The following is a 12726-nucleotide window of genomic DNA, read 5'->3' as shown; positions in this document are numbered from 1 at the left end:
TTTTGGACTTCAGATTTTGGAATTCCGGGTAAGTTATGCTCAACCTTTATGTGCTTCTACCGAAATAATAAGAAATAATTGTGCCACAGGGGAAAAAAAAACATCTTGTTCCTGTAGAGAGGGCAAAAGGGAGCAGAGATAGAGGAATGTCCAAAAGTGTTCTTTTGCAGTTTATTACTACCATAGAAACTACCCACAAGAAAGCCTCCTTTACAGAACATTGTGATGTTTTGGTATGCACCATTGAATGGAAAATGAATATTATGCTTTGTATGACCACTCAAGCAAGTTTCCTTAATGTGTATTTAATAATTCAACTTTAATTCATGCAACACTTTCCTGTGAATGTTCTCCCTTTTTTGATTGACCTTGAGGAGCACAGGATTAGATCTATAGAAATATCGAGGCAAGCAAGGTGAATAAGCATCTGCGTCTGTGCATTGATTTGTAGGTACTGGAACTGCCACCAGCATGACTCCACTCGGACCCCAGGGATCAAGAGTTCCCAATGACACCACGGCAGCAACCAAGCTGAGACGTATGAGAGAGTAAGTTGCCTTTTTAAAATGTTTGCTAGAGACAAGAATGTTGGCTTTTGCATGAAACTGGAACTAAAAGAACTTTGATCACAGCATATTCATTTACATCCTAATACTTTTCTACAACAACTAATACTCCATGGTTATCTAATACATCGAAATAGTTGTCCTGTGCTTTAGACAATGTTTTCCATTCCTTTTGAAGCAAGATTATAATTTCTTCTGGTCATTCTTCACCTTTGTGTTATATGGGTGGAACTATAGGCTATCTTAATATTCATAATCATAACTGCTTTTTTTCTTGCCTGTTGTCTTTGAAAGTTAGTTGGCCAGCCTTTGTTCATCATAATTCAAGTTTTAATCCATCAGTGATCCACCACTTTCAAGTTTTAATCCATCAGTGATAGAAAATGCCCTGACAATGTCACAAGCTGCTGACTTACCCGTGAGCTATCTCAGGGCCCTTCCACACAGACATATAACCCAGAATATCAAGGCAGAATAACCCACAATATCTGCTTTGAACTGGAGTATCTAAGCCCACACTGCCATAAATTTATTACTTATTTATGTATTACATTTATGTGTCGCCTTTCTAACCCCGAAGGGGATTCAGAGAGGCTTAATAAAGGTAAAGGTTTCCCCTGACGTTAAGTCCAGTCATGTCTGACTTTGGGGGTTGGTGCTCATCTCCATTTCTAAGCTGAAGAGCCGGCATTGTCCGTAGACACCTCCAAGGTCATATGGCCGGCATGACTGCATGGAGCACCGTTACCTTCCTGCCGGAGCGGTACCTATTGATCTACTCACATTGGTTCCACCTCAGATCTGTGCTTCATGCCATGCCAAAATGTGCAGCTGCAATGTCAGTAGAGTTGTCATCCTTTCATTTCCAGTCCACTTGTTTGTGGAGTCACTTGCTATTTTCCTTGGCATCAAAGTAGCAGTCAGGCCTGCAAATAGTCTTTATATTCCAAAGAATTGGTGGATATTTTCTAGTGGTGAGAGAGTTTGAAAGCAAGCAGTTAATCTGTAACATTGCGTACAAGATGATATCTGTCTAATTTTTGATTTGATTTGGATTCAGATTGTTTGTAATTGTTTGATAGTGACTGTTATTTGCACATTTGGACTGGGGTGTGCATGTCTGCAACCACTAGGATATGCAGTAAAAAGGAGTAGGAAGCTTTCTGGTCCTTTTAGCTTCCCCAATGTTTAAATAATTTTTGTCAAACAGTATTGTTTTAAGCGTTCAGAAAAAAAGTTGCAAATGTACGAAAGAAGCAGGACATAAGGACTCTAATTCTTCGTGATAACTTGCAATATCAAATATGTGAAATGTTTATCCAAATCTGCAATTTATTGCCGGAGAACTTGAAACTAACACACCTGTTTAAACTTGGTGAGCATTTTGTATCTGAATATTACACGAACTGTGGACTGTGATATTGAAAAGTGAAAAACTACATTTTAAGTGTAACTCTGTAGTTATTCTTGAAAATCCCATAAACAGCCACAGTTAAAGACCATTAAGGTAAAGGTTTCCCCTGACGTTAAGTCCAGTCGTGACCGACTCTGGGGGTTGGTGCTCATCTCCATTTCTAAGCCGAAGAGCCGGCGTTGTCAGTAGACACCTCCAAGGTCATGTGGCCGGCATCACTGCATGGAGCGCCATTATCTTCCCGCCGGAGCGGTACCTATTGATCTACTCACATTTGCATGTTTTCGAACTGCTAGGTTGGCAGGAGCTGGGGCTAACAGCGGGCACTCATTCCGCTCCTGGGATTTGAACCTGGAACGTTTTGGTCTGCAAGTTCAGCAGCTCATCGCTTTAACACACTGTGTCACCAGTAAAGACCATTAGTAATTGTTAATATTTACATGTACTAATAAACATTTATATTTACAGAGAGATAATCCATAAAACATTTATATTTACAAATTAATAAGTAAATATTAATCTTCAAAGCAAGGCCACCCCCCCCCCCCCCCACACACACACACAATATAAAGGAAGCAAATTGCCTCAATGAGAAGTTCACATTCCCTATCTGGGAATTATTTCATTTCAGTTTTGCAGCATTATCATGTAAAGTGCTATTCTCCAGAAATTTTCTTTCATTCTTATTAAATGTATCCCACATTTCTGAAAGGGAACTTTGGGACTAAAATTACGATGTAGCCATAGCAGTCAAAGTAGAATATCTGTATATATAAAAGGGTAATGAAATTTCGGCCTAGGACAAAACAACAAAACTACACATCCCATAAACACTAAACTTGGCAGCACAACCCCTCATCCATGCCTCTACGTTCATACAACAAAAAGAAAAGAAAAATAAAGTCCTAATTAGAGGGAGAGGAGTAATTGTTTTCATCCAATTGCTGCCAGTTCAAAGGCTAAGCATTGCCCACTTGGTCTCCTAGCAACCCACTCAGCCCAGGGGACAGGCAGAGATAGGCCTCACTTAGGCCTCTTCCACACTGCCTATAAAATACAGATTATCTGATTTGAACTGGATTACAATATATGGCAGTGTAGACTCAAGGCCCTTCCACACAGCTATATAACCCATTTATAATGGACTTAATGTCAGGAGAAAACCTTTACCCTTTACCTTAACTACCACCAATTCCTCAATACTTTATTTCCCATACCACCATACTTCGCCACAGCAACACGTGGCTAGGCATAGCTAGTGGTGCTATAATTCTGTAGTCCACTTAAGCGGTTCAAAAACAAGCTTTGAATGGTGAGTAGAGAAATTAGGCACCACTTAAGCGGCGAGGAATTTCACGACACCATAAAAAGGAAATACCAGAAATGCTGGCAATCAAAGAACAGGAGGAAAATTTTGTGATCAGGGCTTGTCGTCGTAGTGGTTGGAGCGACAGCACCCCCCAGTGGCTGGAATCGAGCACAACCTCTAGGATGCCGAAGTTGGATAAATGCCGACATAATACCTCTATCTGTTGTCTGTCCTGTATATTTAATCAGCATTGAATGTTTGCCGTATATATGTTCTATGATCCGCCCTGAGTCCCCTTCGGGGTGAAAAGAGCGGAATATAAATGCTATAAATAAATAGATAGATAAATAATAGCATGAAAAAAACACTTTAAGATACCATCCGCAGGTTTTCCTTGCAAGTGAACCAGAGAGAAAATTTCCTTTCTTATTTCTTCCCTCCAACAGAAGCCCTGGGCCAAGTTAGCCTTGCTAACTGACTTTGAAGTCATGATTTATTGCTCAGCATCCTAGGACCATTGGCTGCCCTACAGGCAGGAAAAAGAGCTGTCCCCCTCTCTCCATTACCCCAATGAGTTTTTGTGTGAGCAACTAGAATAATAGAATCAAAGAGTTGGAAGAGACCACATGAGCCATCTAATCCAACCCCCTGCCATGCAGAAAAAACCACAGTTGAGACAGTGGACCTGCCCAAAAGCTATAAAATTTTGGAAAGATATACACGGAGAAATACAAAAAATATTAAAGATTAACATTAAAAAGGAGCCAGAATTTTTCTTGCTAGGAATGTTGGATCTGGATAAAGACAAAGATAAAGAGATCCTATTTAATTACCTGACGATAGCAGCCAGAATAGTATATGTGAAGAAGTGGAGGTCAAAAGAAATATCAAAAAGAGAAGAATGGCAAAATAAAGTCTTAGAAATAATGAATATGGACAAATTAACCTACTGGCTCTCTCCAAATCAAGGTCTACCAAAAAAACAAATGAACTGGGACACAGTAAAAGAATATTTTAATCAACTCAAAATGGAACTCACAATTTGATAAGATAAGAACAACAAGAAAACATTAGAGACAAAGGGGAAGAAGACGGTTTAGACTATCTTCTATATATATAAAAGAGTGATGGAATCCTGGCGACCGCCAAAACAACAAAACTAAACACCCCTCAAACTCGAAAATTGACAACACAACCCATCATCCACACCTCTAGGTTGATACAACAAAAAGAAAAGAAAAATAAAGTCCAAATTAGAGGGAGAGGAATAATTGTTTTTATCCAATTGCTGCCAGTTAGAAGGCTAAGCTCTGCCCACTTGGTCTCTTAGCAACCCACTCACCCAGGGGACAGGCAGAGTTAGGCCTCACTTAGGCCTCTTCCACACTGCCTATAAAATACAGATTATCAGATTTTAACTGGATTAGATGGCAGTGTAGACTCAAGGCCCTTCCACACAGCTATATAACCCATATAATCTTATATTATTTGCTTTAACTGGATTATCTGGACTCCACACCTTTCCCCATTACCTTAACTACCACCAATTCCTCAATACTCAATACTCAAAAGAGAGAGACAGTGGTTCCCAATCTTTGGTTGTTTTGGACTTCAACACCCAGAAATCCCAGCCAGTTTCTCAGTTGTTAGGAATTATGAGAGCTAAAGTCCAAAACACTTGGAGGATCAAAGGTTATTTATTTATTATTTATTTATTTACAGCATTTATATTCCGCCCTTCTCACCCCGAAGGGGACTCAGGGCGGATCACATTACACATATAGGCAAACATTCAATGCCGTTTAACATAGAACAAAGACAAGACAAACACAGGCTCCGAGCGGGCCTCGAACTCATGACCTCCTGGTCAGAGTGATTCATTGCAGCTGGTTGCAGCTGGCTTGCTCTCCAGCCTGCGCCACAGCCCGGTTGAAAACCAATTGTTAAGAAGATCTTGAACTTTCTGGTATGAGGAATAAAACTCTGAAACTTCAGTAGATATATATACCTCGCTTACATTTTGAACACCGCATTGAAGCTTTCCAAAAGCTCTTGACACAATAACTACTCAGAAGTGAAATGTTCTTGACTTGCAAGTTATGCTAGTAATCTCATAGTTGATGAATAGGGATTTCTGAAAACTCCCACTACTTTTTACGGGCTGTCTTTATTCTAGGGACTCTTCCGTAACGTTTTTACTTGGCCCTTCATGTATGCCCGATGACAGAATAACAGGAGACATACATAATAGGCATAGCATTTACATCTTTCTCCTTTCAATGATGGAATCAAAAGAAAGAAAAGCACTGAAAGGAAGAAAATGACGCTAAATGCATAGTGTTTCATGTGCCTTTACAAAGGAACCAAAGAATGCATTCAATAAGTCAGAGTTTAATGGCAATGAATTTTACAGTGCAGTTTTAAAAATTCAAGAAAAATGTGGATGGGCAAAATGGAAAAGTTTCATAAACCAGCATTTAAGTAAATTAAAGTCTTTGCAGCACAGCAGTGAATGCCTCTCAGTCAGCCTCCAGTGTCTTCTACTCAGCAGCATGCCAGGATCCGGCAGAAAGCCCTGGCATTGCCTGCTGAGTGTAAGTAAAACTGTCTTTCAGGAAGACATTTGGCTTCCCCCCTCTTGCTCTGTGTGAGTAGTCGTGACTCTCTTGCTTAAAATTCATTAGGGTTGTACCTTTAAGGCTCTAGTGCATATGCCGTTGACATCAAAATGTATCATATGTTTTAAAAATTCAAAAGGAAAGGTCATATTGAAGTAATTGATGGAGCACTGCCTGATCTTTAAGGTTAGCTGAGAACTAAGCAAAAAAAAATTTTTTTTGCAATTTGTTGTGAGGTGTAGCCTCCCAAATATTACATTCTCACTGCTCTAGTCGTGACATCAAATATGAGGAATTCAGGAGTTGTAGTCTGGCATTTGGAGGTCCATATGAAATGACATTTCAGGCTGGATTCGGCCCACAGGTCTTGAGTCTGACACACGTGAAATAGGATGTTCCCATTATTAATTAAAAATGGTATGTAGTCCATGTGAAAGAAAGCTTCAGTTGAACTCAGTGAGACTTGTTTCTAAGTATACACAAGCAGGACTGTATTGTTAAATAAAAGTCAGGACTTTACATATAGAAACAATGTGTTGTCGAAGGTTTTCATGGCCGGGATCACAGGGTTGTACTATGTCTTTCGGGCTGTGTGGCCATGTTCCAGAAGTATTCTCTCCTGACGTTTCGCCCACATCTATGGCAGGCATCCTCAGAGGCTGTGAGGCATGGATAAACTAGGCAAGGAAAGGAATATATATATATATATATATATATATATATATATATATATCTGTGGAGAGTCCAGGGTGTGGCAAGAGTCCTTTGTCACTGAGAAGCCAGCATTAATGTTTCAGTTAATCACCCTAATTAGCATTGGAAAGGTTTTGTCTCTTGCCTGGGGAGCTTTACTTTCATTCTGTCAAAACCTGAATCTTGTTAACTTAGATCTAAGTAGATCAGGTTCCCAATCTCAATCATAACTAAAATATATTTTTCATATATGTCGAAGTATATGTATATTTACACTATCCACACATAAATAATTTTATTGTACAAGCCCAAGGCCACAACCAAAAGGCACATAATTGTACCCTCACTGCAAACACGAAATGGAAGACACCAAACGAAGGCGTCATCAAACTCATTTATACTACTTAATTATAGTGCAATGATTCCACTTTAAATTATGCTAATGTATGCACAATCACATTGTTATCCAAACATTTGGCCAGTCTTAGCATAGTTGTAGGAGTTGCAGATTTTTTTTACCCTGGTTGAGACTAGCTGGCCTGCATTAAAGCTCCAGACATTTATATTTCTAGCAAGAGTTTTGTCAATTGTTCGTGCATCCAATATTTTCATATGATTTCATATGAAGTTTCTCAAGTCACTTCTGACACAAAAAAATTGATTAAAACATAGTTTCTGACTCGCATGTTGCATTAAGTACAATATTGTTTTACTAGTCCAGTTACTTTAATTGTTTTCCTATAATACATGCTGGAGGGGGAATACTTGAAAAAGACAATGAGTTCTCTTTGTCCAGTTTTATTGCTCTTTATAATATTAAAACAAACAAAACAGCAACCCAATCCTAGCTTTGCACAGCTAATAGGATTAAAAAAGTAAAGAAAATTGCTTCAGCCTAAATGTATTTGTTAGTCCCAATGAGATTAAATTCACTGACTTGACTGGAATTTGGAAAATCAACATTTATCTAAGTTAAATGGATTTGGTGGATTTACTCTAATTGAGAATAACAGCTGGATTTCGGCATGTGTTCTATAATGATAAGGCAATACAGTGAGTGGCAGGATGCCTTGTTGTACCCAATTCCTGCTTGCACTAGAATAAAAACATTTTCATTGTTTCAATTAAGGATTATTTTCTGGCCCTATTAAAAATTACAAAGTACGGCAGGATGTACCCATGTTCAAAAGAAAGCTGGTGTGCCCAGAGCCAGAAAATACAAGCTGCAATAAAAATAAAATATGATTAACTGAAATATGAACTGAGATCCTGCATCAGATTATTATTATTATTATTATTATTATTATTATTATTATTATTATTATTATTATTATTATTTTATTGATATGTCCTTTCAATTAACAAACTTTTGCCATACAGGTCTTATCTCAATGTACATTGTTCCAAAAGTCACTTTACCTTAATTGACGCTTTATATATTCCTTGTATGTGTATCACCTATTTCCAGTGTCCTCCCCACCGCCACCCTCCCTCCAGACCAGTCTTGTTTTGTATAATTATTCATATACTTGTTTTTCCTTTGATTAATAAAATAACTGATTATGCATTCTGAGAGATAAGACCACCAAGTTTCCAAATCCCATCTTGCATTGTCTCTCCATCGGGCTATCGTAACCTGCATTGCGGCTATCATATATTTTAGGATTTCTGTCCGTTTGTTATCTTCCTTTGCTTCTATAGTGAGCAACATGAATCTAGCTTTATCCCACTTTAATGTTTGCCCTATTATTTCCTCCATTACATTTCTGATCTTTCTGCAATAGTTCTAAATTTTTCTGCAATCCCACCACATATGAGAAAATGAACCTATCCCCCACAATTATGCCAACGTTTGCTGGAAATATTTCCCATTATATGTACTATTTGAAGTGGGGTTTCTATACCATTTGGATATTATTTTATGTTGGTTTCATTGATCCTAATATGTTTAATTTTCTGGATAATGTTGATCAATGTAACGAAGTGTGTGATTTTATTTTAATTAATGGATAATATGTTTATTTGATTTTGTTTAAACAGTCAGGTTTGGTTAAGTTTAAAATGGTGAGTATTAGAGCTGATAATACCAGGAGGTAACCAGCTCAGCATTAGAAGACAGGTTACCATGCCAACGGGGGCGGAGCCAACCACCGTTTGGAAAGGAAAAGGGGGAATGTTTTAAAACCCAGTTTCAGTCTGTGATTTCCAGTCACAGGGAAAGGACTGATTCTCATGTGGAGGATCAGGGTGGCTCAAATGAAGGAATTTGAGTCAATTCTAAAATAAGGTGACTTATTTTAGGGAGCCTGTGATTTCCAGTCACAGGGAAAGGACTGATTCTCAAGTGGAGGATCAGGGTGGCTCAAATGAGGGAATTTGAGTCAATTCTAAAATAAGGTGACTTATTTTAGGGAGTCTGTGATTTTTAGTCACAGGAGAAAAACTGGTTCTAAGGTTAAGGAAACCAGGGAGGCAGACCTCTAGTAGAGCCAGACTAAGCAAGTTGGGTTACTTGTTTAGGGCTAGTTGTGGAGGCTGTGGAGAAGGGAAATTAATCCCAGTGGATCTAAGAGATCAGTGTTTAGTTTAGTCCTGAGAGAAGGAAATATTTTGAAAGTTGTAACACCTCAAATCCAATTGTAACCGTTAATCTAAGTGCCTTTAAAAAGTTATAGAAACCATTAAGCTCTGTACATGCAATAAACTTGTTTTGATTTTTATTCCATCTAAGTCTCTGTCACAATCATATACTAAGTTAAGCAACATCACCATCTGAAGTAAAATAAACAAAGAAAGCATAAAAAGAATAAGTGCCATCTGCCTGACATCTCCTCCATTGGTGGCAGCGAAGAAGATAGTTAAAACATAGAATAATACAGTAGAGTCTCACTTATCCGACATAAACGGGCTGGCAGAACGTCGAATAAGTGAATATCTTGGATAACAAGGAGAGATTAAGGAAAAGCCTATTAAACATCAAATTAGGTTATGATTTCACAAATTAAGCACCAAAACATCATATTATACAACAAATTTGACAGAAAAAGTAGTTCAATATGCAGTAATGCTATGTAGTAATTACTGTATTTACGAATTTAGCACCAAAATATTATGATGTATTGAAAACATTGACTACAAAAATGCGTTGGATAATCCAGAACGTTGGATAAGTGAATGTTGGATAAGTGAGACTCTACTGTATAATTAAAATCATCATCAAGACATTTTTATAATTGGTGGTAACTGTGTGTGGTGGGATCAAAAGGGATTCATCTCTGTCACACACCAGTACAATTGGTGGCAGCGGTGGGATCAAAAGGATTCTTCCCTGCCACCTCAGTTCAGTACAATCAAAGACCTGATTAATTTCTTGCTAAAGTTTTTTTTCTTGTTTTCAACTCTCTATACGGTGGTTTTTGTGTTGTAAGATAAGGCTGATCAATTTCTTTTACGTTAACTCAATAATTCCTTTCTCTTTTTGTATTTTCCTTTTAATTATTCTGTCTAGAGGGGCATCTGCTACCTCTCTTCTTTTCATGGCCTGAGCTCTACTGGACAGGCCTAACCATGCTATTCAGTTCCCTTGCCTGCCTTTATCATTTATCTTGTCCCAGTTCATTATTTCTCCATTGAGTTCCATGAGATCCCCTACCTTTTTAATACCATTTTTTTTTTAATGTCACCACAATGTTGTGACTATGGCCCATCTCCCAGTCTCATCCCTCAAACCCGCATTAAAATCCAGAAAAGGATGAAGTGTCCACCCTCCTCTATCTCTAGAATGCCTTACTGCAGTGATGGGCAACCTTTTGCACTTGGTGTGTCAAAATTCACCAAAAAACCTAGCATGTCACTTTGAGAAAAAAACCCATAATTTCACAATATATATAGTTTAAATAACAAAAATATATAATTGTAATATATAACTGTATTTAATAAATCAAAAACTATTTACTACCATTATTTCCATGTACAACAATCTATGGTACCTCTTGCAGTTTCCACGCTGATTTCTCTCTATTGTAGTTTCAATGTAGTCATGAATAATGAATAATATAATCATAATGTAATAGTAGGTAAAGGTAAAGGTTTCCCCTGACGTTAAGTCCAGTCATGTCTGACTCTGGAGGTTGGTGCTCATCTCCATTCCTAAGCCGAAGAGCCGGCGTTGTCCGTAGATACCTCCAAGGTCATGTGGCCGGCATGACTGCATGGCGCGCCGTTATCTTCCCGCCGGAGCGGTACCTATTGATCTACCGTGTTTCCCCGAAAATAAGACAGTGTCTTATATATTAATTTTTGCTCTCAAAGACGCACTAGGTCTTATTTTCAGGGGATGTCTTAGTTTTCCATGGAGAAGAATTCACATTTATTGTTGAACAAAAAAAAAATGAACATTTATTATATACTGTACAGTAGTTGTCATCACAAACCAGCATAACCAAATTGTGAATCCTATCAAGAATTTCTTGTTACTACCATTATTTCCATGTACAACACTCTATGATACGTACCTTTACCAATCCTGCATGCTCTGCTGTTCTGTTTGGTGAGCATGCTTCCAAACAAAAACTTTGCTAGGTCTTACTTTTGGGGGAGGTCTTATATTTAGCAATTCAGCAAAACCTCTACTAGGTCTTATTTTCTAGGGATGTCTTATTTTAGGGGAAACAGGGTACTCACATTGGCATGTTTTTGAACTGCTAGGCTGGCAGGAGCTGGAGCTAACAGTGGCCGCTCACGCTGCTCCCGGGATTTGAACCTGGGACCTTTTGGTCTGCAAGTTCAGCAGCTCAGTGCTTTAACACACTTCGCCACCGGGACTAATGTAATAGTAATAATCTAATAATATACTACAATAATAATATAATAATAATAGAATGATATATATAATATATGCATAATTCCCATGGAGTAAACAACAAAACCACTGGACCAAATCACACCAAATTTGGCCACAAAAGACATTAGTCATCCAATCAATCTGCATGCGGCAGCGTGTCAGCAAAAATGGCTAGGCATGTCAGTGCTGACACGCGTGTCATAGGTTGGCCATCACTGCCTTAGTGAGAGACGCAGAATGGAAAATGAAGAAGCAGAAATTTACCGCTCCAGGTTTCTTTTGTAACTTTTTGCGACACGGGGCAGGAGAGGGCTTGAAGTGTCATCCTTCACTATCCCACTCATCAGGTCTGCAGGACTTTGTTCCTCAATGCAACTGTATAGATTTTGAGATGAACTTCGGGGACAGTTATGAGTGTGGCAATGGCCACAATCAAAGATGCCAATGGGAAACAATTACAACGTTACAAGGCTTAATTTACAACAGTAGTTCTCAACCCGGTCCCCAGATGTTTTTGGCCTTCAACTCCCAGAAATCCTAACAGCTGATAAACTGGCTGGGATTTCTAGGAGTTGTAGGCCAAAAACATCTGGGGACCCCAGATTGAGAACCACTGACTTAGAAAATGAAAACTGACTAACGGGATGCCTGCCATATGCTTTTTATAGTGAGATATTTTTTGATCCCAGTGAATTCTAATGTCTCTCCGAAATTGAAAATTTTCTTTTAATGCACTGCTTCTTCAGCTGTGGGTCCTGACCCCAAATGGGATCCCCTTAGTTCAGTATTGGAATCATGAAAATTTGGCAACAGTAAAAAGTTTCTGAACAGCACGCATTTACACAAATGGACTCTGCAGAAAATGTTTCATTTGGATTCCACAAAAACAAAAATTAGCCTGTTTAGCAAACCTTGCAAATGCTGATTTATTTTTTTAGTAAATGTTTGATTTTATACCTACTTTATATACCTATATACCCAGAGATTGTGCAGAAATTTCTCAAGTGGAAAGGGATCATGATTGGAAAAAGTCTTAAGAAGTCCTGCTGTAATGGGTCCTTCCCAGTGAAAACCAAAGTAGGATCACATCTACTTCAGTGTATTATAACTCGACAAAAGATGACATGGGATTTTTTTTGGTCCAAATATCTTCCATGAGTTTTTTTTTTTTGTGTGTCAGGAGCAACCGGAGTTGCTTCTGGAGTGAGAGAATTGGCCGTCTGCAAGGACGTTGCCCAGGGGACGCCCAGATATTTTGATGTTTTTACCATCCTTGTGGGAGG

General features: G+C 38.4%; 1 protein-coding gene and 1 long non-coding RNA gene across 2 annotated transcripts in view; one reads left to right on the top strand and one right to left on the bottom strand.

Moving 5' to 3' along the window:
• The window catches only part of LOC134292426 (uncharacterized), a 200719-nt gene that overhangs the window by 103850 nt on the left and 84143 nt on the right, over nt 1-12726 (bottom strand). The gene's annotated exons all lie outside the window — the stretch shown is intronic.
• nek11 (NIMA related kinase 11) overlaps nt 1-12726 on the top strand; it is a 148855-nt gene that overhangs the window by 129718 nt on the left and 6411 nt on the right. The window contains exon 15 of the mRNA XM_062957350.1: nt 452-548. Coding sequence (XP_062813420.1) covers nt 452-548 — 97 coding nt within the window. The remainder of the gene's footprint in view (nt 1-451; nt 549-12726) is intronic.

The sequence above is a fragment of the Anolis carolinensis genome, chromosome 6 (assembly GCF_035594765.1).
Source record: "Anolis carolinensis isolate JA03-04 chromosome 6, rAnoCar3.1.pri, whole genome shotgun sequence".
In the NCBI taxonomy this organism is placed as follows: Eukaryota; Metazoa; Chordata; class Lepidosauria; order Squamata; family Dactyloidae; genus Anolis; species Anolis carolinensis.
This window is presented reverse-complemented; position numbering and strand designations above follow the sequence as displayed.